Source organism: Panthera pardus, unplaced genomic scaffold (genome assembly GCF_024362965.1).
Source record: "Panthera pardus isolate Hobbes unplaced genomic scaffold, ASM2436296v1 HiC_scaffold_7, whole genome shotgun sequence".
Taxonomy (NCBI): domain Eukaryota; kingdom Metazoa; phylum Chordata; class Mammalia; order Carnivora; family Felidae; genus Panthera; species Panthera pardus.
Window position 1 is genome coordinate 79,500,826 of NW_026527002.1, and position 22,072 is coordinate 79,522,897.

The 22,072-nt window shown below is 49.1% G+C and overlaps 1 protein-coding gene across 4 annotated transcripts in view; it reads right to left on the reverse strand.

Moving 5' to 3' along the window:
• The window catches only part of AGO2 (argonaute RISC catalytic component 2), a 111,710-nt gene that overhangs the window by 45,628 nt on the left and 44,010 nt on the right, over nucleotides 1-22,072 (reverse strand). For 3 of the 4 annotated variants that reach the window (XM_053896576.1, XM_053896577.1, XM_019459754.2), the window contains exon 2: nucleotides 14,890-15,085. The exons of the other annotated variant lie outside the window; for it this stretch is intronic. In XM_053896576.1, the coding sequence (XP_053752551.1) occupies nucleotides 14,890-15,085 (196 nt within the window). The remainder of the gene's footprint in view (nucleotides 1-14,889; nucleotides 15,086-22,072) is intronic. 4 annotated transcript variants of the gene reach the window in all.

The window sequence follows — 22,072 nt, forward strand, 5'->3', positions numbered from 1 at the left end:
GACCTGAGCCGAAGTGGGACGCTTAACCGACTGAGCCACCCAGGCGCCCCTCAGCTGCAGCAACTTCTTACTCGTCATGTCTCCAGAGGCAAGGGAAACAAAAGCAAAAATGAACTATTGGGACCCCATCAAGATAAAAAGCTTCTGCACAGCCAAGGAAGCAATCAGCAAAACTTTTAAAAGGCAACCCATGGAATGGGAGAAGATATTTGCAAATGGCATATCAGATAAAGGATTAGTATTTAAAATCTATTTAAAGAACTTATCAAACTCAACACCCAAAAAACAAACAATCCAGTGAAGAAATGGGCAAAAGACACGAACAGACACATCTCCAAAGACCTCCAGCTGGCTAACAGACACGTGAAAAAAAATGCTCAACCATCACTCATCATCAGGGAAACACAAACCAAACCCACAATGAGATACCACCTCACACCTGTCAGAATGGTAACATTAACAACTCAGGAAACAACAGGTGTTGGTGAGGATGTGGAGACAGTGGAACCCTTTTGCACTGCTGGTGGGAGTGCAAACTGGTGCAGCCACTCTGGAAAACAGTATGGAGGTTCCTCACCAAATTAAAAATAGAACCACCCTACGACCCAGCAATGGCACTACTAGGTATTATCCAGGGGATACAGGGGTGCTGTTTCGAAGGGGCACATGCACCCCCACGTTTGTAGCCACACTATGGACAACAGCCAAATTATGGGAAGAGCCCCAATGTCCACCAGCTGATGAGCTGATAAAGAAGATATGGTACATACACACAATGGAATACCACTCCTCGATTAAAAAAGGATGAATTCTTTCCATCTGCAACAACATGGGTGGAACTAGGGTGCATTATGCTAAGCGAAATAAGTCAGAGAAAGACAAATACAATATGATTTCAGTCATATGTGGAATTTACAAAACAAAACAGGTGAACATAGGGGAAAGGAAGCAAAACTAAGATAAAAACAGAGGAAGACAAACCATAAAAGACTCTTAAATACAGAGAACAAACTGAGGGTTGTGGGCAGGGTGTTGGGGGGGGGATGGGCTAAATGAGTGATGGGCATTAAGGAGGGCACTTGTTGGGATGAGCACTGGGTGTCATATGTAAGTGATGAATCACTAAACTCTATTCCTGAAATCATTGTTACACTATGATTTCTAACTTGGATTTAAATTAAAAAAATAAATTAAAAAAGTATATATATATATAAAAAAAAAAGACACTGTGTCAACATTGGCCAGATACCAGGAATGAAAGGTTGGATTTAATCTGACAAAAGTAACCAACACAAAACATATTATAGACATCAAGTAGAATTTACAGCTGTAAAACTTCTGGAAGAAAACATAAGAGAAAAATCTTTAATGAACCTTAGAAAAGAGAAGGATTTCTTAGAACACGAACAGTATGAACACCAAAATAAAAATTAATAAATTGAAAAACATCATCAAAATTAAAAACCTTTGGGACGCCCGGGTGGATCAGTCGGTTGAGCGTTCGATTTTGGCTCAGGTCACAAACCCCATGTCCAGCTCTGTGATGACAGCTCAGAGCGTGGAGCCTCCTTCAGATTCTGTGTCTCCCTCTCTCTCTGCCCCTCCCCTACTCTCTCTCTCTCTCAAAAATAAATATTTAAAAAAAATTAAAACTTTTACTCTTTAAAAGATACCATTATGAAAAGGAAAAGGCAAGACACGGGGATGGGAGTAAATATTTGAGAAATACAAACACGTATCTGACAGAGGACATGCATGCATGATATATTTTAAAAATTCTCTTAACTCCGTAAGACAAAGAGGCCAACTTTAAACAATGGGTAAAAGACAAGAACAGACACACTGGCAAAGGAGCTACTCAAACGGCCAATAAGCACAGGAAAGGGTGCTCCTCATTAGTCAGGAGGAAAATGCCAACAAACCCACAAAGAGACACCACCACATACCCAACAGCTAGGGCTAAAATGATGACTGAGCAGGACCAGGCGGAGGAAGGGTGACAGTCTCACACACAGCTGCTGGGAAAGTACAGTTCCGGGGGCGGGGGTGGGGGGGTGGGGGGAGGAGGTGGGGAGGTTCTTATAAATGTCAGTGTGTATTTACCACGCCGTCTAATAATACCCAGTAATGACACATCAATGCTTGCACGCAAAGGTTTAGAACAGTCCTGAACTGGAAAGAACTATGTCTGTCAACTGGGTGACCAGACAGATAAGGGCACAAATTTCTAACGGGGCACTTATCCCACTGTGTGGATTACTAGTACCCGCAACATGACAGCCGCGTCTTAGAAACATGCTCAGGACAGAGGCCAGGCACAAAACAGTGTATGCTGTATGATTCCATTCACATGAGACTCTCTAACAGGCAAAAAGGAATCTGCATTAGCAGAAGGCACTTCAGAGGCTGTCCGGGGCAGGGGACAGGGGACTAGCTGTGAAGGAGCAGGAAAGAGCTCTGGGGCAGTCAGGATGTCCCACACCTCTACTGAGGTCCTTGTTATGTGGATGTATGTTTTTTTAAAGCTCATTAACTAAAAATGGATGCATTTTGTTGTACATAATTATATCTCAATAAACTTATATTTTAAAAATCAAATGTAAAAAAAAAAATTTAAATTAGGATTATCTCAAAGATGTAGGAGAAAGCATTTACTAAAATTCAACACCCATTCACAATTTTTTTTTTTTTTTTTAATTAGCAAACCAGGGAACAGATGGAAATGTCCTTCATTGGGGAGAGATCTCCTTCTGGGATTCACAATAAAACAAAGATGTTGCTTTGGCCGCTTCTGCTCAGTGCTGGGCTGTAGGCCATGGTCACCATGTAGGGTAAGAAAGGGAGAAGGATTGTAAAGATGAAAAAAACTGCCATTATTGGTGGACATTAGGGCTGTATTTGTTGAAAATCCAGACGAACCTGCAGAAAAACACTGTATGCTTCACAAAGAGTCCTTGCCCTTTTATCTGTGTCCAGGGCCCAGCACATAGCAGATTCTCCAGAAATGCACACAAATGCACACATTCCCCTGATATGAAGGCTTCTTTTGTTTTTTAAATAATTTATTGTCAAGTTGGCTAACATACAGTGTATACAGTGTGTTCTTGGTTTTGGGGTAGATTCCCATGGTTCATCGCTTACACACAACACCCAGCGCTCATCCCAACCTCCTCAATGCCCATCACCCACTCTCCCCTGTCCCCCCATCAACCCTCAGTTTGTTCTCAGCATCCAAGAGTCTCTTATGGTTTGCCTCCCTCTCTGTAACTTATTTTTCCTTCCCTTCCTCCATGGTCTGCTGTTAAGTTTCTCAAATTCCACATATGAACAAAAACATGCTGCCCTTTTCTGACTGACTTATTACTAAGTCTTTATTTGTTCACTCACTCACTCGTTCATTTGTCCATCCTCTCAGGGGGGAGTGGGGACGGAGGGGAGGAGCTTGTGGGCAAAATCAATCGTCAAAGAGACCAGGAAGCCCAGTCTCACGCGTGAGTGTCATGAGGGGAAGGGGTACGAACCCCCACACACAGGTGTATCTGCTGCCCCACCCTCTCGACCTCTCTATAAAACACAGATGTACCACAAAGCTTTGGTTTCTGGCAACTGCATTTATGGAGTTACACTTTTTCTTCTCCTATGAGTTTCTGTGACAGCAGAGGACCTCCTGAGTTACTCGGCTACACAGGATGGTCATGTTTGGAAACAGATTTAAATGATCGTACCGTATAATGCCACATGATATGAAGACATCGTTTGCTATGTACTCATGCATGTTTCCAGAATCAGTGGCCACCCTGCCTATCGGCCTCCCCCTTCCCCTTTTCCCCCCTTCCACAAGGAAAGTACCACCCCTGCTGTCCCTCTCTGCACTGAGATGGGACAAGAGCATGTGGGGCTGTGGTGTGGTCACTTATGTCCCAACGAGGGATGGATTTACCCACAGGGTGAGCGGAATGAGGTACAGGGGACAACTAGTTCCGAGTGGCACACACAAATCTTCTATTTGGGAACTGGAAATACCAGAAGTGTTTAAACAAAACAAAACAAAATAAATCAACTAACATACCATTATCATGGACTGGAATATTCGATTCTCTCCAAACAAAACCACTCCTTCAATCCCAAGAAAAATCCAGAGGGATTTATTTGATGGAATTTGATTGGCTAATTTCTTTTTTTTTTTTTTTATGTTTTATTTATTTCTTTGAGAAAGAGCATGCATAAGGGGGAGGAGGGGTGCAGAGAGAGAGGGGAACAGAAGATTCAAAGCGGGCTCTGTGCCGACAGGGTGACAGCAGCAGGCGGGATGTGGGGCTCAAACGCACGAACCGCGAGATCGTGACCCGAGCCAAAGTCCGACACTCGACCGACTGAGCCACCCAGGTGCCCCTGACTAATGTCTCACATGGACTTGGGAGTGTGGGCACAGAGGCCAGCTAGTACACTCTGAGCAGGAACGAGGTGGACGCGTGAGGGTTACAGCGACAGGGACGGTGCTATGGTGAAGGAAGGGCAAGCAGACCCCGGAACAGCGTGAGGAGCCTAGAAAAAAGACGCGTGGGCACGCAGACGTCTCTCCTACGACAGAAGCGGCAGAAAAGAGAACAGGGCACGCTCCTCAGACACCTGTGCTGAGGCGACCAGGTGTGTAGTGTTGAGAGCAGCGAAGCCGTGCCCTTGGCCCTTGAAACGGTCTCTACCAACGCTTGCTGCCCGAGGCTGAACCCAACCCAATCGTCGCCACGACGATTCCACTCAGGTACCACACAGTGGGCTCTTCGGTGGCAGGAGTCACATCCCACACTCCCAGCAGCATCCAGCCCCTGGCAGAACTCGGCACACCGCTGGGGCTCGGTCATCACGAGTCGGGATCACCCCAAGGTGCTACAAAGCGACCCGGCTCGGGTGACCGGTCCTACGGAACCCTGGCCACCGCAGGGGCCGAGAGAAGGCACCCGATACCACCCACGTTCTGCTCCCAGGCCTCAGACGCTGACTCTCTTGGGAAAGGAGGTGCCGTCACCTCGCATCATCTGGTGCCAAACCCAAGGAATCCCCCCCTGTAATTTTTATGACAGCCCGGCCACTGACCGTAAAACACGAGGTCCCTTCCCTTCATGAACACTGACCGACGCCCGGGGACTGGCCGGTGACTGACTGACCTTCCTTCCTTCCTGTTTCTTGGTCTCTCTCTGTTTTAATGGTGGCGAAACACAGCGACATAAAATTCGCCCTTTCCATCATTTTTACACGTACGTTTCAGTGGCGCCAGGTACACTCATGCCGCTGTCCAACCGTCACCAGCGTGCGTCTCCAGAACTTCTTATTCCTCAGGGGAAGGCCCGCACCCCTTCTCCACTCTCCCCGCCACACCCCTCCATCGAGCCCTGGGGACTACACCTGACTCGAGGCTCCTCAGCAACTGCTGAACTGCTGAGGAGCTAGCCGGGGGCGTGTGACCTGTCGGGTCCCCGTGTTTAGCTCCTCCTTTCCGCCAAGTCTCACTGAAATCAAAGTTCCTGGACTACGGGCCTTTGGCTCCCTGGACAAACACCTTCGCCGAACGTAAGCTCAAAAGGCCGCAGCCCCGAAGGCTCTCTGTGCTCGTTCCACAGGCTCGAACCGCACGGAGGGTCCACACACTGGGCGTAAAGATGCCAGCGCTTAGCCTCCAGCAGGCCCTTCACACGTACAACTCGCTCAGCCCCCACAGCAGCCTCGGAGGTCAGCACCGTCCTCTCCTCTCACGCACAGGACACAGAGGCACAAAGCCACATGCTGCCAGCTGGCAACAGCAAGGCTTGAAGCTGTTTGCTGATCCAGACAGGCTGGCACACTCCTGTTTTCTTGGAGTGCCCTTTTGCCATAATTCTGGGCAAATTTTTTCTCTCTCTCTCTTTTTAAATTTATTTATTCTGTGTGTGTGTGTGTGAGAGAGAGAGAGAGACAGAGAGAGACAGAGAGAGACAGAGAGAGAGAACAAGCAGGGGAGGGGGCAGGGGATCTGAGGCAGGTTCTGGGCTGACTGACAGCAGAGAGCCCGACGCGGGGCTCGACCTCATGAACTGTGAGATCGTGGCCCGAGCAGAAGTTGGATGCTTAACCAACTGAGCCACCCAGGTGCCCCATGGGCAAGTTTTCTCTTTAAAAAAACAATGCGTTCCTTTGTTCATCTCGAGCGACACAAGTTTTGCATGACCACGTCAGCACTGCCAATTTCGAATATGGATCATGCTGGAAGTCTGCCCAGACTACCTCCGCATCCCAATCCTCCTCTCCGAAGCGACTTTATCCTTTTTCAAACCCATGCATTTACATAAATATGTAGGTACATAAAAAGAAATACAGTGTATCATTATTTTTCAAACATATGGCATCAAACAGACCCTTCTGGAGTTTGCTGTCTTCCCACTAGGTGCCTTTGAGACCTTGCCTTGTCACTACATACAAAGTGGCCATCAAGTCTAGAAATAGAGACGTTACCGTGTCTCATAACATAAAGTCACATTAACAAGCCACTTATGACCTAGTTGTCTATGTTTCCAGACTGCATGTTCACACGTGAAACTCCATTGCACTGTTGTCCACAGTTGCACTGAACCGCACAGGATGTTTACTTAACCATCACTACTGACTGACGTGTCCATGGTTCCATCCCTACTGACGTGTCCATGGTTTGGTTTTTCTTCCATCACAATATTAGACATCCTTGTACACCTCTCTTTGGGATAAATACTTAGAAGTGAAGGGTATACAGGGGGGCCTGGGTGGCTCAGTTGGTTAAGCATCTGACTCTTGGTTTCAGTTCATGAGTTTGAGCCCCACATCAGGCTCTGCACTAACAGCGTGGAGCCTACTTGGGATTCCCTCTCTCTCCTTTCTCTCTACCCCTCTCCCACTTGTGCTCTCTCTCAAAATAAATAAACTTAAAAAAAAAAAAAAAAAAGAAAAAGTAGTAGAGAATATACATACTATTTTAACATATACACCAAACCACATTCCAAAAAGTCTGGACCAACCTTCAGCCCCTCCAGTGGACAGTGCCCGAAGCAAACAGCAGGCTGCAAATGACACAGTCATGCTGCACCGCCCCACCCTCCCACCACTTCTGTGCGTACGGGTGCGCGCGTGTGCACACACACACACACACACACACACACACACACACACATGCCCCACACAGTGATCACTTCTGCAGTGTCCTCCCAGGGCCACATAACAGAGCCCAAGGGAAACAGAAGGAAAGGACAGTCAGAAGACAAGGAACACACCTTCTTTCTGTAGTCCGTCCTGGGCTACTGAGCAGAATGCTGCCGATTTTGACCCCCTGGGAAGGCTTCCAGGCGGCAAGGCCCACACAACCCAGACCAGCGCCGCGCTCCGACCATCCTGGGTGACCATCTCTGTACCCACAATGATACCGGAAGCCTCTGGGGAAGAGGTACCTTGCCTTATACTCAATCCCTCCTACAGCAGCCACTCAGTGAACAGCGGGGGATGGGATGGCCAGACACGGAGGGCACACGAGGCCAGGACTCACCGTGACTCATCGCAACACAGACGGACGGCACGTTTCACTCAGCCTCGCACAGGGCTTCGGGCTGAACCTCCTAAACATCTACCACGTGCACTACACGGAGTTTTAAGAACTCAGAGTTAAGACCTGGTCCCTGCTGCCCAGAGACAGCCGTGTGGAAGGAAGAACAGGCTGTGAAGACCGTCTTCACAGTCAGACCACAGGCTGAGCTCCGCGCTCGTCTGCCGCCTTCCTGCTCCGCCCCGAGCTTCCCTCCGGCAGCGCACGCCTGGGGTCCTAGAGGCCGCCGGCTGGACTCTTCCCCACGAGGCACACGGACGGGGTCTAGCCTGCCCACCCCGCACCCCCGGTGCCACAGTACCTGCCTCACGACTGGAGGCTTCATAAATGCTGGCTGGTCATGCTGGAAGCAAGGCTGGAAGAAGGACGGATTAAGTGAAGGTGTCAGCACGTGGGTTTTGGCAGAACCAGAACTTTACACCCAACTTCTTCCTGTGCGATTCTGGTTGATAACAATCTTGGGATTGGACCTTAGCCACGGTCCACCAGAAGGAAGAGCGAAATAGAGAATTCTGAAGGCTCACACATTTAAGTAGGCAGCGAGGCTCAGGCTGGCCCCCAAGCCAGGGGGAAGCAAGGCATGCCGGTAAGTGGGCTGGCCTTGGCCACGAAAATGCAGTCCGCGCCCCACCTTTATTACCTACTTGTGTGACTCGAGGGAATTTCCAAATACTGGGTAACTTTAGAACCTTGTGGACGTAACTCCAAGAACGTAGCAGTGCAGTCAAAGACATCGCGTTTCAATCACCAGCAGCCTTTTCCTGCTGCCAGATGACAACGTCTTAGTCATGCCTCCTTCATGAAAGGAAACGTCCTGTACAACGCGGTTCATCACCTAAGAGCCCAAACGCCACCACATGAATAAAAAGCCCAGAAATGTGCGTGGTTACTCACGCCTCCGTGTTCCACCTCCCAGAGTGCGTTCACATCACTGATCCACACACGTGTTTGTCTCCAGGAAAGTCAACGACGCACAAACCCACTCAGGGAGAGTCTCAGAGCACAGAAGACACTTCCAGTAAAAAAAGAAAGGTGTTTAAGCCAGCCGTGCCCAATGTTTTTGTTCGGAAACACGTTTTTTAGTAAGCACATATTTTAAAGGATCTTAGATGACCGTCGAGTACCGTCTCTTTGGAGCCATACCTTCTTGGGATAAATACTTAGAAGTAGAATTGGTGGGTCAGAAGGTATATACTATTTTTATTCTAATATTCACACCCAATAACCCTCTAAAGAGCCTGGACCAATGTGTATCGGTCACAGTGAGCAAATCCGACTGTTTGGTTTTATAGATAAGGGAACTGAACCCCCAAATATTCTTTCTCTTACAAAGTTTGTAATCAGGGAAAAAAAAAAAAACATTACAGCAAAGAGCACTTTAGAGGGCAATATCACAAACTGGGAAGCCAATTTAAGTTCTTAAACTGCAGCTGAGAATCTGATCTCTGATCCTGACAAAGTAATTGGTATTGAACTTATCCTTCTACCCTCAACAACTACAGAACTAGAGAAAAACAAGACGGCTATTTCCAGCATCGAAAAAGAGGCAGTTTGAGACTGTGATTATTGAGGGAAGGGAAACGCGTGAGGTAAGCCACACACCCACTCCGCCTGCGAGCGGTTTACAAACCACAACACGGGAGGAAGGTGCAGCAGAGAGGACAATCTTGTTGCACCGAGGAGACAGGGAGGACAGTCTAGGACTGCAGAAGAAGTCGGGATTTGTGGGCAGGGTACCAGAGAAGAGAGCAAAAGCCAGATTCCCTCAATGTAACACACGTAATGTTCAACAGCAACAAAAACGTACTATGCGTGTAAATAAGCAAAAAAGGTGATACGTAATCTAAGGTAAAACCCGTCAACAGAAACAGATCCCGAAATGACCCATATGTTGTAATTAGCAGACAAGGACTGCTCATACGTATGCTATTACTGTAAGGACATTCAAGAAGTCATGAAGAAAAAGGTGGGAACAATGAGTGAACAGATGGGGAAACTTAGCAAAGGATATAAACTATGAAAAAGAACCAAATGCAAAAGCTGAAACTGAAAAGCACACTATCTAATTGAAAAACTATCATTAGACGATTATACAGAAGACTGGATGCTACAAAAGGGGCGGGGGAGGAAAAGTGATCTTAAAGACATCAATAAAGTTACCTGAATTGAAGAAAGAGGAGGAAAAGATTTTTTTTTTTTTTTTTTTTTTTTTAAATCACAGGCTCAATGATCGGGAGACAACATAAAAATGGCCTAGAATACACATAACTGCAATCCTATAGAGAAGAAAATGGGGCAGAAAAAGTATTTGAAGAAATGATAGCATTTCACCCAAATTTCATGAAAGACATCAGCATTCAAATCCAGAAAACACCAAGAAGGAAAAAGAAAAAGAAAATCACAATTAGGCACCTCAAACTGCTGAAAGGCAAAATTAAAACAAAATATTCAGAGGAAAAATGACAAATTACGTACAGGAGAAGTACAAGAAGAAAAGTAAACTGAAACTTCATCTGAAGTAATGAAGATTAAAACTTTAACGAAGATGACAACTTTAAGGTATTACGGGAAAAGAATGTCAATTTGGAATTCAATATCCTCCAGCAAAATATCCTTCAAAGATAAGGAGGAAATAAACACATTTGCAGATCTCAAAAAGGTGCTGGAAGAATTCATCACGGGCCCACCTGCACAACAGGAAGGGCTAAAGGGCATTCTTCAGGCTGGAAGGGAACGACGCCAGGTGAGAACCCGGATCCGCAGAGAGCCAAGGAAGGCTCATTTGTGGCTGAACAGACCATTTTCCCAATTGCTTTAAAAGAGCAGCATTGCACCACGGAATTCATAATGGATAGACAAGTAAAATGCATGACAACAATAGCAAAAGGCCAGAGGAGTAAGTAGAATTATATTACTATAAAATTCTCACAGGGGAGTCATCTGGGTGGCTCAGGCAGTTAAGCGTCCGACTCTTGATTTCAGCTCAGGTCAAGATCCCACGATTTGGGAGGTTGAGCTCCACGTGGCGCTTTATGCTGACAACGTGGAGCCTGACTGGCATTCGCACTCGCTCGCTCTCTCTCTCTCTGCCCTCCTGCCCCAGTCTCACTCAAAATAAATAGACATTTAAAATAAAAGCATAAAAAACACAGATATAGAAATTTAAAAAAATAGCAACCACAAAAAATTAAATTTAAATTTATGTTACATGTAAGCAAACGTAACATACCCGATAAAATCAAGAAATAAAGGAAGTCCCCATTATATGATATCTACAGGGGACACGCTTGGAGTACGTACACACACAGGCCGAGGGTGTAAAAGCTTGTACAAAGTTGTACATCAGCTAAACGGCAAGCTTAAGAATGGCCATGAGATTGTATTAATAATCAGAATTACAAAATACAGAGAACACTTCCTAGTGATAAAGGGTTCAGTTTATCACAGGAGACAAAAAATCATAAAAATGTGTACCCCTAATAACAGAGCTTTGAAACACAGCAAACAAAAACAGTACTAAAGGGAGAAACAGACAAAACCCACACCACACTCGGACAACACGACGAGGACGGAGATAAAGAACTGTCGTGACGCTACAGACCAACGCCACCTACTACTCAAATCCCCACACCCGCCAACCACAGGACACACATTCTCTTCAACCGGATGAGTAACACTTACCAAGATAAATCTCATACTTAGCCATAAACTAAGTCCCAACAGAGTTCAAAAGGCTGAAATCTTACAGAGTATGTCCTCTAAACTTTATGGTTATGGTTTGTGGAATTAAATTAGCAATCAATATCAACAGGTACCAAAAACAAAACAAAACAAAACAAAACAAAACAAAACAAAACAAAACACCAAAGAGTTAAAATTTGAACACATCTCTAAAAACAACAAAACCCCACAGATTAGAGAATTCACAAGAAAATGGAAAATATTTTGAATTAAAATTACAATGTATCAAAACGCATGGGCTATAGCTAAAATCAGGCTCAGAGGGACATTTACAGCTTTAAACAAATGGATTCTAAAAGAAGGAAGGTTTAAATTTGATGATCTAACCTCAAAATGAATAGAAGGATAATAAATATCAGAGAAAAGAAAACGGACAGACGGGTGGATTCAACAAAAGAGAAAAATCAACAAAGTAAAAAAGCTGTTTCTGTGAAAACATCAATATCATTGACAAACCCTAGCAAAGTTGATCAAGGTAAAAGAGAAAAAAGACAAATTTAAAGTATCAGGAATGAGGCGCGCCTGGGTGGCTCAGTCGGTTAAGCGTCTGACCGGCTCAGGTCATGATCTCGCACTTCGTGGGTTTGAGCCCTGCGTCGGGCTCTGTGCTGGCAGCTCAGAGCCGGGAGCCTGCGTCCTCTCTATCTGCCCCTCCCCTACTTGTGTGTGTGCGCACGCGTGTATGCTCTCTCTCAAAAATAAACGTTAAAAAAATAAAATATCAGGAATGAACAAGACTCTCACCACACATCCTACAGACATTAAAGGAACACAGGCACCATGTTGCACCAGTAAATTCAACAACTTACAGAAAATGGACAGATGCCTTGAAAGACGCAAACTGCCAAAACAGACACACAGAGAAAATTCTGCACAGCCTGGTACCTAATAAAGAAATTAAACCGTACGAGGAAAACTCCAGGTCCAGACGATTTCAACGACAAAGTCAGTGGAACATTTAAGAAGGAAATTATACCAATCTATCTTTCATCTTGGGAGTTTTGGGAGGAGGAGGGAACACGTCCCAGCTTTTCACGATGCCACATACCCCTGCTATCCAACCTAACAAGAAAAGTACACACCCATGTCTCTCAGGAGCAGAGGCACAAAAATTCCCAACGAAATGCTAACAAAGTACTGCAGTATATAAAAATAATAAGTCATGACTAACGATGTATATAAAATAATACATCTTAACTCTGAGAAAATCCAGCCGCTCTAACATAAAAAAAGTCAATGTAATTAATACACCTCATTAATAGGAGGTAGGAGAAAAGGAAGGAAAACTATATGATCATCCCAAGAGATGCAGACAGAGCATTTGACAGAATTCAACACCCAATGATGAGAATACTTCTCAGCAAATCAGGGAGGGAACTCCCTCGGTCTGATAAAGGGTCTCTGAGAAAATCCTGCGACTAATAGAATACACGACAGGTGAGAGAATGAATGATTCCCCCTTAAGAGTGGAAACAAGGCAAGGATGTCTGTTTTCACCACATCCATTCATCATTATTTATAGTGGATTTCTTAGCCACCGCAATAAAGTAAAAAATAAAATGCTTTAGAAACTGGAAAAAAGTAAAACCATCTTTGTTCAAAAGTAACAAAAAAACTTTTTTTAACATCTTGAAAGTGCACAATTAAATGGTTTTAGTATATTCACAGGGTTTTTGTCTCCCTTAGAGCACCACAATCTAGGTTTTGAACATTTGTCATGACTCCAAAAAGAAACCCCGTACTTGTCGGCAGTCACTCCCTCCTGAGAAACTTCCCTCGTGGACAATGCAATTTTAAAATACAATTTGTAGTAACATCAAAGAACACAGCACACTTAGAATAAACAAAACAGAAGACCTCTATGATGAAAAGTATGAGTAAGTTCTGCAAGAAATTAAAGTAAACCTAATGAATGGAAAACACAGCCATGTGTGTGGACCAGAAGATTCAACAGTATCCACTTTCCCCAAATTTATCTACAGTTTCAAAGCAATCATGATAAAAAAATTCCAGGGAACTTTCTGGTAGCAACTGAAAATCAATTGATTTACCCTCCCCCTCAAGGGGGCCCAGGTAAATCGATGGTGAAAGAAAAGTCTTCTCAACAGACCCTTACCTCCCACCACAGACAAAAATTAATCCAAGATGGATCACAGGCCTAAATAAAAAAACAAGCCCAAATTGTCTGCTTAAAAAAAAAAAAAAAAAAAAAAAAAAAAAAAAAAAAAAAAAAAGAGTACCTGTACCCTTCAGATAGGCAAAGATTTTTTGGAGAGAACACATAATATGGTAACCATTTTCAAAATTTTATAGATTGGATGTCAACAAACTTACAAAATTCTGCTCATTGAAAGACACCATTTAGAAAGTGAATCAGCAGGGGCGCCCGGGGGGCTCGGTCAGTTAAGTGCCCAACTTTGGCTCAGGTCATGATCTCATGCATTGTGGGTTTGAGCCCCACGCTGGGCCCTGTGCTGACATCTTGGAGCCTGGAGCCTGCTCCAGGATTCTGTGTGTGTGTGTCTCTCTCTGTCCCTCCCCTGCTTATTCCTTCGCTCTCTCTCTCTCCTGTTCTCTCTCAAAAATAAATATTTAAAAAAAAAAAAAAAGTGAAATGACAAGCCACAAACCAGGGGAAAACACTCCCGATACAGACCTGGACCTTAAATATAGTAAAAACTCCTACAAATCAGGAACAAAGAGACAAACCAGGGAAGAGGCTTCGACAGACACTTTATTAGAAACACTACGTGACACTATATAACGTGTAAACATAATGTAATTATGGTTATAGGCACATGAAAAGGTGCTCAACTCACTAGTTACCAGGAAATGGAAATTAAAACCCCCAAAGAGAAACCATGAGACTGAAACGTGAAACTCCAGGAGCCTGGCCGTCCCCCGTGCAGAGCGGGATGGGGCGCGCAGGCCCCACGCCACCCGCGGGAGAATGAGGCGGTGCGACCACTCTGGCGGCCTCTCGTGCAGCTCAGCCTACACCCACGCTGGGATCCAGCAATTTCCCTCCCGGGTATTCATCTCAGAGAAACGAAAATGCACGTCCCCAAAAGACTGGAAGAACAACGTTCATCGTGGCAAAGCCCAGACAGCCCGAGCGTCCGACAGGAGAATGAATAAAGAAATCACGCAATATTCCTCGGCGATAAAAATAAGAGGCTATTAACACACGGCAGTGCGGGTCAGTCCCACAAACACCAGGCCGAGTCTAGGGAGCAGGTGGGGCGAGACGATCTCACAGGGCAGAAAGGGACAGCACAAAGGGACGCGGAGCACTGGCCTTACTTAGCGCTGGGATCGATGGAGAGGGCAGGAGGCAACGGGCACGCGCACACGTTCGTCAAAGCTCGCTGAGCAGCACGCTTGACAACTGTATCCAGACACAAGGAAACACACAAAACATTTTTCAAAAAGGAAACGCCAAGGGACACCTCCGGGGAAGGAGCTGCCGGAACGGAAGGGTCGATTACTTTAACGCCGGGACCCACGTCGGCCGGTCGAGACCGATGAGGGATGAGAGGACGGAATACCTGTTGACTCTCCTCGGGCATTTCTCCGGCTTGATATCCAATTCATAATGGTAGATGTCAATTTTTGGAATGTCCATTTCAAAGAAGTTGGCCTGTAACTTGATTGTTCTCCCGGAGGTCCCGAAGTCGGGTCTGGGTGGAGGCTTGAAGGCATATCCTTGGATGGGTGGCGGTGGCGGCGCAGGAGGCGCGAGCACTGGAACGGCCAAGAGAACGCCCGTTACACAGAGAAACACCCGCTGTCCCGGAGCGCTCGCAAGCCCCTCCTGTGAGTGACCCGCCCCTCCCAGCCCTCGAGGACCCCCGCTGTCCCATGTGCCCCCCATACGCTCATCCTCGCCTCCTCCTGCCTCGTGTCCACCCGTTTCCCGGGAACCCCTGACTCTCGTGCCCCTGGCCCTCGCCCTAACTGCCAGGCTCCAGGGACCCTCTGCCCTTCGAGCCATGGTCCTCCCTTTCCAGGCTGTTGCTCCCTTGTGCTGCCCGGATCCTTGGAACGTTGGGTTTTCTCTCCCCAGCCCCCGTCATCTCTCATATAGGCTCACAGACGGTTGACACTGCATCCACAATTAAACCACGGTTCGTGCCTCCATCAGTGAGGCCGTGGCCCACCCCCTACCATGACCTTTCCCACACGATCTGCACGCACAGCCGAACACACAACTGTCCTCATTTTACCTGCTTCCTCTGGAATCCATCCGTTCTATCCATCCCTCTCTGCCCCTGCTCGGGGCCCCGTTTCACCCCACGGGCAGTTAGGGAAGCCTGCCAACGGGGTCTCGGCATCCAGGCAACCCCCCACCACTTTCCGCCCTCCAGGCCAGAGGGGCCGATCTCCACGGGTCCAAGCACCTCCACGGCCGCCCAGCTGCAACCAGGAGCCCTCACGTCTGCGAGGTCTGGCCTCAGCCTGGTCTCTGGCCGCTCAACCCAAGACGGCCTCGACCCTGAGGACCAGCCTCACTCTTCACAGCTCCCTACTTCTCCTGTCTCTAGCCTGCCTTGTTCACATCTCCGGGATAAATCTGCTACGCTGAGCGGGAATCCCAGCTGCCTCTCCAGCTGGACCTGAGCGACTTGAGGACGGTCTGCCTCCCCGAGGGCCTGAAAGCACCTGGTGCGCAAGAGGCCAGAAACACCTGGTCAAGCTCCGGAAGCTGGGGTTCAGACAGGTAAGGGGAGGGATGCCAAAGTCACTCAGAAAGCGTCCTTACAATGGACCACCGAAGTAGGAAGGAGGATGTTTAGGACCTCAAGAGACAAGAAAGCCGAGCCTTCCTGACATCAACACGCGTGCACGCACCCGGCCACACGTGGCCCCAAGCACCACTCCCCACGTGGCAGCAGGTATTCCAGCGGCTTCGGACAGACGGCTGTGTTCGGGTCGACACGAGGACTCCACTTTCCGTGCGATCTCTCCCGCCCCTGGAAACCACAGCTCACCCCTTCTCTGCAACAGACCAATGCCACATTTCCACAAAGGAGGGGGTCTCAACACAAACCAATTCTTTACTTAAAATGCACTGGAGGGGCGCCCGGGTGGCTCAGTCGGTTGAGCGGCCAGCTCTTGATGTCAGCTTAGCTCATGATCCCAGGATTGTGGGATCGAGCCCCAAATCGGACTCCAAGCTGAATGTGGACCTTGCTTCAGATTCTCTCTCTCCCTCTGCTCCTCTCCCCTGCTCATGCTCTCTCTCTCTCAAAAAATAAAAAAAAAAAAAAAAAGAAAGAAAAAAAAAAGAAAAGAAAAAAGGAAAAAAGAAGAGCTGGGGCGCCTGGGTGGCTCAGTCGGTTGAGCGGCCAGCTCTTGATGTCAGCTTAGCTCATGATCCCAGGATCGTGGGATCGAGCCCCAAATCGGACTCCAAGCTGAATGTGGACCTTGCTTCAGATTCTCTCTCTCCCTCTACTCCTCTCCCCTGCTCATGCTCTCTCTCTCTCTCTCAAAAAAAAAAAAAAAAGAAAAGAAAAGAAAAAAGGAAAAAAGAAGAGCTGGGGCGCCTGGGTGGCTCCATCGGTTAAGCGTCCGACTTCGGCTCAGGTCATCATCTCACGGTTCATGGGTTCGAGCCCCGCGTCGGGCTCTGTGCTGACAGCTCAGAGCCTGGAGCCTGCTTCAGATTCTGTGTCTCCTTCTCTCTCTGCCCCTCCCCCACTCACGCTCTGTCTCTCTCTCAAAAATAAACAAACATAAAAAAAATTTTTTTCTAAAGCGCTGTAGTAACTCACTGTGTATTTGCTGTGTATACTGATGTTCCTTCTTTGCATACGAGAGACTAGAAAGATGGGGCAACGTTAATTATCAGAAAAGGAGACAATGCCAACAGGGCACTACCCATATGTAATTAAAGGGACGAAAGTCATCAAGGTGGTGTCCCTCCTTCATTCCTATTTAAGCCATTGATTTAATCAAGGAACGTTCCCTCCTGCCCCCAGCCCTCCCACAGACAGTAGAAAGAAACTTCATCCCAATTCAAATTTTCAGCAATTCTGTTAGTAAAGTTCAAACGGCCGCTTAGAAAAAAAACAATTAAAAATTTTTCCAATAACAGAATACTCTTAATTTTTGCTCACGTTTTCATTTTTTTAAATCTTCTTTATAAAAAAAAAAAAAATCCATGTACTTCAATGCCTACTGACATTTACTAGAAACAAATGAAGGCTACTAAAAATAAGCTGTTTTTACTGCATTTATGACCTAGAAAAACCCAGAGTTCTCGAATTGTTTTCTGTCTTGTTTTCGATGAGAAAATGAACATGCTTCAAGGTTATTAATCTCCCTGAGTTACACCATCCGGAAACCTGCAGGTCTGTCTGAGCACCTACGACCCTAGAGAATGGTACCTACAGACCTGCACACGACACGCCGTCCCTGCCACAGCACACTCGCATGTACCTAGGGGCTGGGTAATGCGCCTGGGACCGGGGAGACAGATATAACCCACGTGTCGCCTCCCAGGACAGTGTCTGGGTGTCATCTGACAGATCAGGCGTGTTTACTGCTCGTAAGCTCAGCTCACACGCGATCCTTTGCACTACAGACCCTGACCGCGTCCGGGGGTGGGCTCCACTCTCGCCCAACTCTGTCCCCTGAGGAGAGCCCACTAGCACACGGTCCCCGCTCTCAGGGGACGCCTAGCCAGTGAGGGGAACCTTGTGAATACAGGAGCGCAGTTAAACCACAGAAGTGACATCTGTGCCCCAGGAAATGTCCAGCCACAGAGCCAGAGGCATCTGGTGCCCAGGGTCCATTCCAGGAAGCAGAGTCGTATCTGCACTGAAGGGCTCTCCAGTTTACGAGGGGCTTTCACATACTTAACTGTGTGTCACAGTCACGGAGCGAAGGCGCTCCCTTTGAAAAGTCAAGCCGTCCGAGGCTCAGACGGCAACAGAGTGGTGGTGCCCAACTCTGAGCCAAGACTTCCTCCTGCCACGAGCAGCCATCCGGCCCGGCAGACGCAGGTGATTTTACTTGCCTCATATCTAACCGCTGGCACAGAGATGCCTGGAGCCCAGTTCTCTGCTTGGACCTATTTCCCCCACCTGCAAAGCACGAATTCCTCACACGTGTGCCATGGAAAACATGGAAAACTGTCCACTGGTCTGCGTTACTGACTCGTATTGATGCAAGCAGCAGAAAAAAACGCGATGGTAACACATTCATGAAATATATAACTTCACAAGATATTTCTTCCTTGCTTCTAGCTTTTAAAATTTTTTTTCATGTTTGTTTATTTTTGAGAGAGAGCACGACTGGGGGAGGAGCCGAGAGGTAGACACAGAATCGGAATCAGGCTCCAGGCTCCGAGCTGTCAGCACAGAGCCCGAAGTGCGGCCCGAACCCATAAACCACGAGATCATGACCTGAGCCGAAGTCAGATGCTCAACCGACTGAGCCACCCAGGCACCCCGCTTCTAGCTTTTAATAATGAAAATACTGAGAGCTCATGGGAAGACTATGGAGTATACAATGACAAGTGAAAGCTCTAACAGTTTTCAAAGCAGAGTAGGGCGAGGCCCCAGCAGCTTTATTTTTTTGTCTGTTTATTTATTTATTTTCAGAGAAAGCGAGCACAGCAGGGGAGGAGCAGAGAAAGGAAGAGAGAGAATCCCAGGCAGGCCCCATGCTGTCAGCGCAGAGCCTGACGTGGGGCTCGAACCCATGAACTGCCAGATCATGACCTGAGCCAAAACCCAGAGTGTGGCGATTAACCGACTGAGCCACCCAGGTGCCCCGAGGCCCCAGCAGTCTTACGCCTCCCTGCCCAGCCTCAATCCTAGGAGAGATCTCAGATCCGTTTTTGTACTTTACAGAGAGTCAGCCTCGAGCGTGGAGCGCCAAGACAAGCGGGACTCACGAACCAAACGCCAGAGAGGACCCAGCGCTGGCGACGCTGCCCAGAAGCGCCCCTGCGTGAGGAAGGGGCGGGACGGCACACGGGGGTAAGGTCACTCTCGCGGGACGGTCGGCTCTTGGCCCCAACAGGTGGGTGACGTTCCAGCGTGAAAACCAAATGCTGCCGGAAGCCAAATGCTGCACAGCACACGCACCTTCACCACAGTTGACACAGACTGACTCTGAAAATTAATTCCCGTATCGGCTAGAGATGAACTGTCCAAGCACACCCGGCCCGCGGCCCCCTTCCCCTCGCCGGTTCTGCAGCAGGAACAGAGTCTGACGGCAGATACGCCACAGCGCAGAGCAGCGGGGGCAGGGGGACCAGGAGGACCAGGGGGACCCCGAGCCCACCGGGCCGGGTACTGGCGAGCAGGGGCTCCGGAGAGGCGCGGTGCCTGTCGCGGCCTCCGCAGCCACGGCCACCGTCAACATCCACTGAGTGAGTGAGAGCCCGAGGAGGAGGAGGAGGAGGAGGAGGAGGAGGAGGAGGAGGAGGAGGAGGCGGCGGCGGCGGATCTGGGAGCCACCACAGCGCGGCCATGGCTCCGAGGGTCCGCTCAGCAGAGACCTGGCCCCCAACCCGGCCCTGCAGGAAGACCCCACCTCCACCCCAGCTGTGGCCAAGCCGGCCAGCCCGCGCCAGGCCAGGCCATCCTCCCGACCTTCCAGGTTCTCCCCCTCCCCATCCTTCTCCGTCCTTCACCGAGAAATCCGGCTCCCAGCTTCCCGTGAAAGCTGTGCGGCGACGCCCAGGCCCGCGCCCCCCGCCCGTGGCTCCAGACAGTTCCGCTGGGAACCGTCGGCGCTCCCTCCGCACTGGGGGGCAGGATCCGGGGGGGACGGGAGGGCAGCCCCTCCCTTCTCACCCAGGAGCCCCGGATGGTCACAGCTGGAAGAGACCCAGTTGAGGGGGAGGGCGACTGTCGGCCGTCACCGACTCCCCCGCCAGCCCCCACTCCCGACGGGGCAGGTCCTGGGGGCAGGGAGCCCGAGAGCCTGAAGGCGTCAGGGAACGCGGGCCACGAGTGTGTGAGGAGCTGCTACCCATAAGTCAGCACGTGTGTTTAAAAGATCCATTCTTAGAGCCACATCTCAATCAGTGAAAGGGAAGCATAGTGAATGAGTAATCGACTTCCTGTATGAGTAACTGGGCCGCAGCAACCAGGAAGTTTGGGTGTTTTTTCCAGAAGCCATGGAAGGCTGGCTTGTCCTTGCGTTTGAAGCGAGGCTTCTGCGGGACGGCGTGGTCCTAAAGAAACCCGCCCCACGGGGTCCAGACTGTCACCAACTTGTCAGAGGAGGGTCCCAGATCAGGCTGTGGGACCCTGGCCCCAGCAGCCCCCTCGGCAGGGTGGAGCTCTGGTCCCACCCTCCGCCTCCGTACGGGACGGAAACGAGGGACAAGGAACTGGGGTGACCAGAGGAGACAAGTGAAGGTCTGCTGGACGTCCTCAAACGGGTGGGTGCCCTGGGTGGGGGTGGGAGGCGCCCCAGCAGCTCAGGGCCTATCGGCGCAGGCCTCCATGAGGACAAACCACCAGCAGCGACACTGCTAAGAACTTTCTCTCAGGGCTCTGCTCATATCCAACTCACTACCTTTGGTGTGGCAGGGGTAACAGACTCTCAGCCCTGCAGTAAAGGCAGGCAAGTGGGGCACAGAGCACCTGGGGGGGAGCCAGGTCACAGGTGGGTCCTCAAGGAGCAAGTGGGCAATGTTGGGAGGTTCCCCTGCCTGCGGCCACCTAAGCACTCCCAGCAGGCAGGTGGAGGAGGGCAGCGGCTCTGGGCTCACAGCTCACAGCGCAGGGGCTGGGGCGACACCTCCAGGCACCGGGCAGGCGCAGGGGAGGGGCCAGGAGGGCACCAGTGCCCGCCGTGCCCAGAAGGAGGTGTTGCAGATGGGCTCCGGGCAGGCTGGGGCAGGGCCTGCTGTGGAGATCTTTCAGGCCCCTGAGAGAGTGATGCCCTAACCCCACCGAGAGGCCCGTGGCTCAGGCTTCAACCCACACAATCACCTTTCCTCTCTCCTACCTGGAATTGGGAGGTCGCAGAACCGAGGATCCAGAGACACTCTGACCCCTTTGCTATATGATGAGCACTGTGGCAGGAGCAGGGTACAGGTTTCAGTCTCCTGGGGGAGAGGAGACACGGCCGGCCACACCAGCGGGGCGCCACAGCACAACTTCACGCACAGCTAGGAGCCCCTCCGAGAGGAAGAAGGTGGCTCCCTTCCAGAAAATCTCACACGCATCTTACCTCATGAAGGATGGACCAGATAACTGAGAGCTTGTTGGGGGGGGGGGGGGGGGGACAGGCACCTAGGATACCCCACCCCTCACCTGTCTTCTTCACCTGGCTAGAGATCATGGAGCACCTTCTAAATTTTTTTTTTAATGTTTATTTGTTTTTGAGAGAGAGAGAGAGAGAGAGAGAGAGAGAGAGAGAGAGAGAGAGAACGTGAGTGGGGGAGGAGCAGAGAGAGAGGGAGACACAGAGTCCAAAGCAGGCTCCAGGCTCCGAGCTGTCAGCACAGAGCCCGACACGGGGCTCGAACCCACGAACCATGAGATCACGACCCGAGCCGAAGTCAGATGCCCAACCGACTGAGCTACCCAGGCGCCCCTCACGGAGCACCTTCTAAAGCAGCACCTGCAGGTGACGGCCCCCTGAACCAATGTGTCTTTGCCTGCAATGGTAGACACAGACTGGGTGACTGCTTTCATTTACTGTAGTTTTTATAACAGAAGATACAGAAAAACACGGAGAAAATAAAAGGCCACCGGA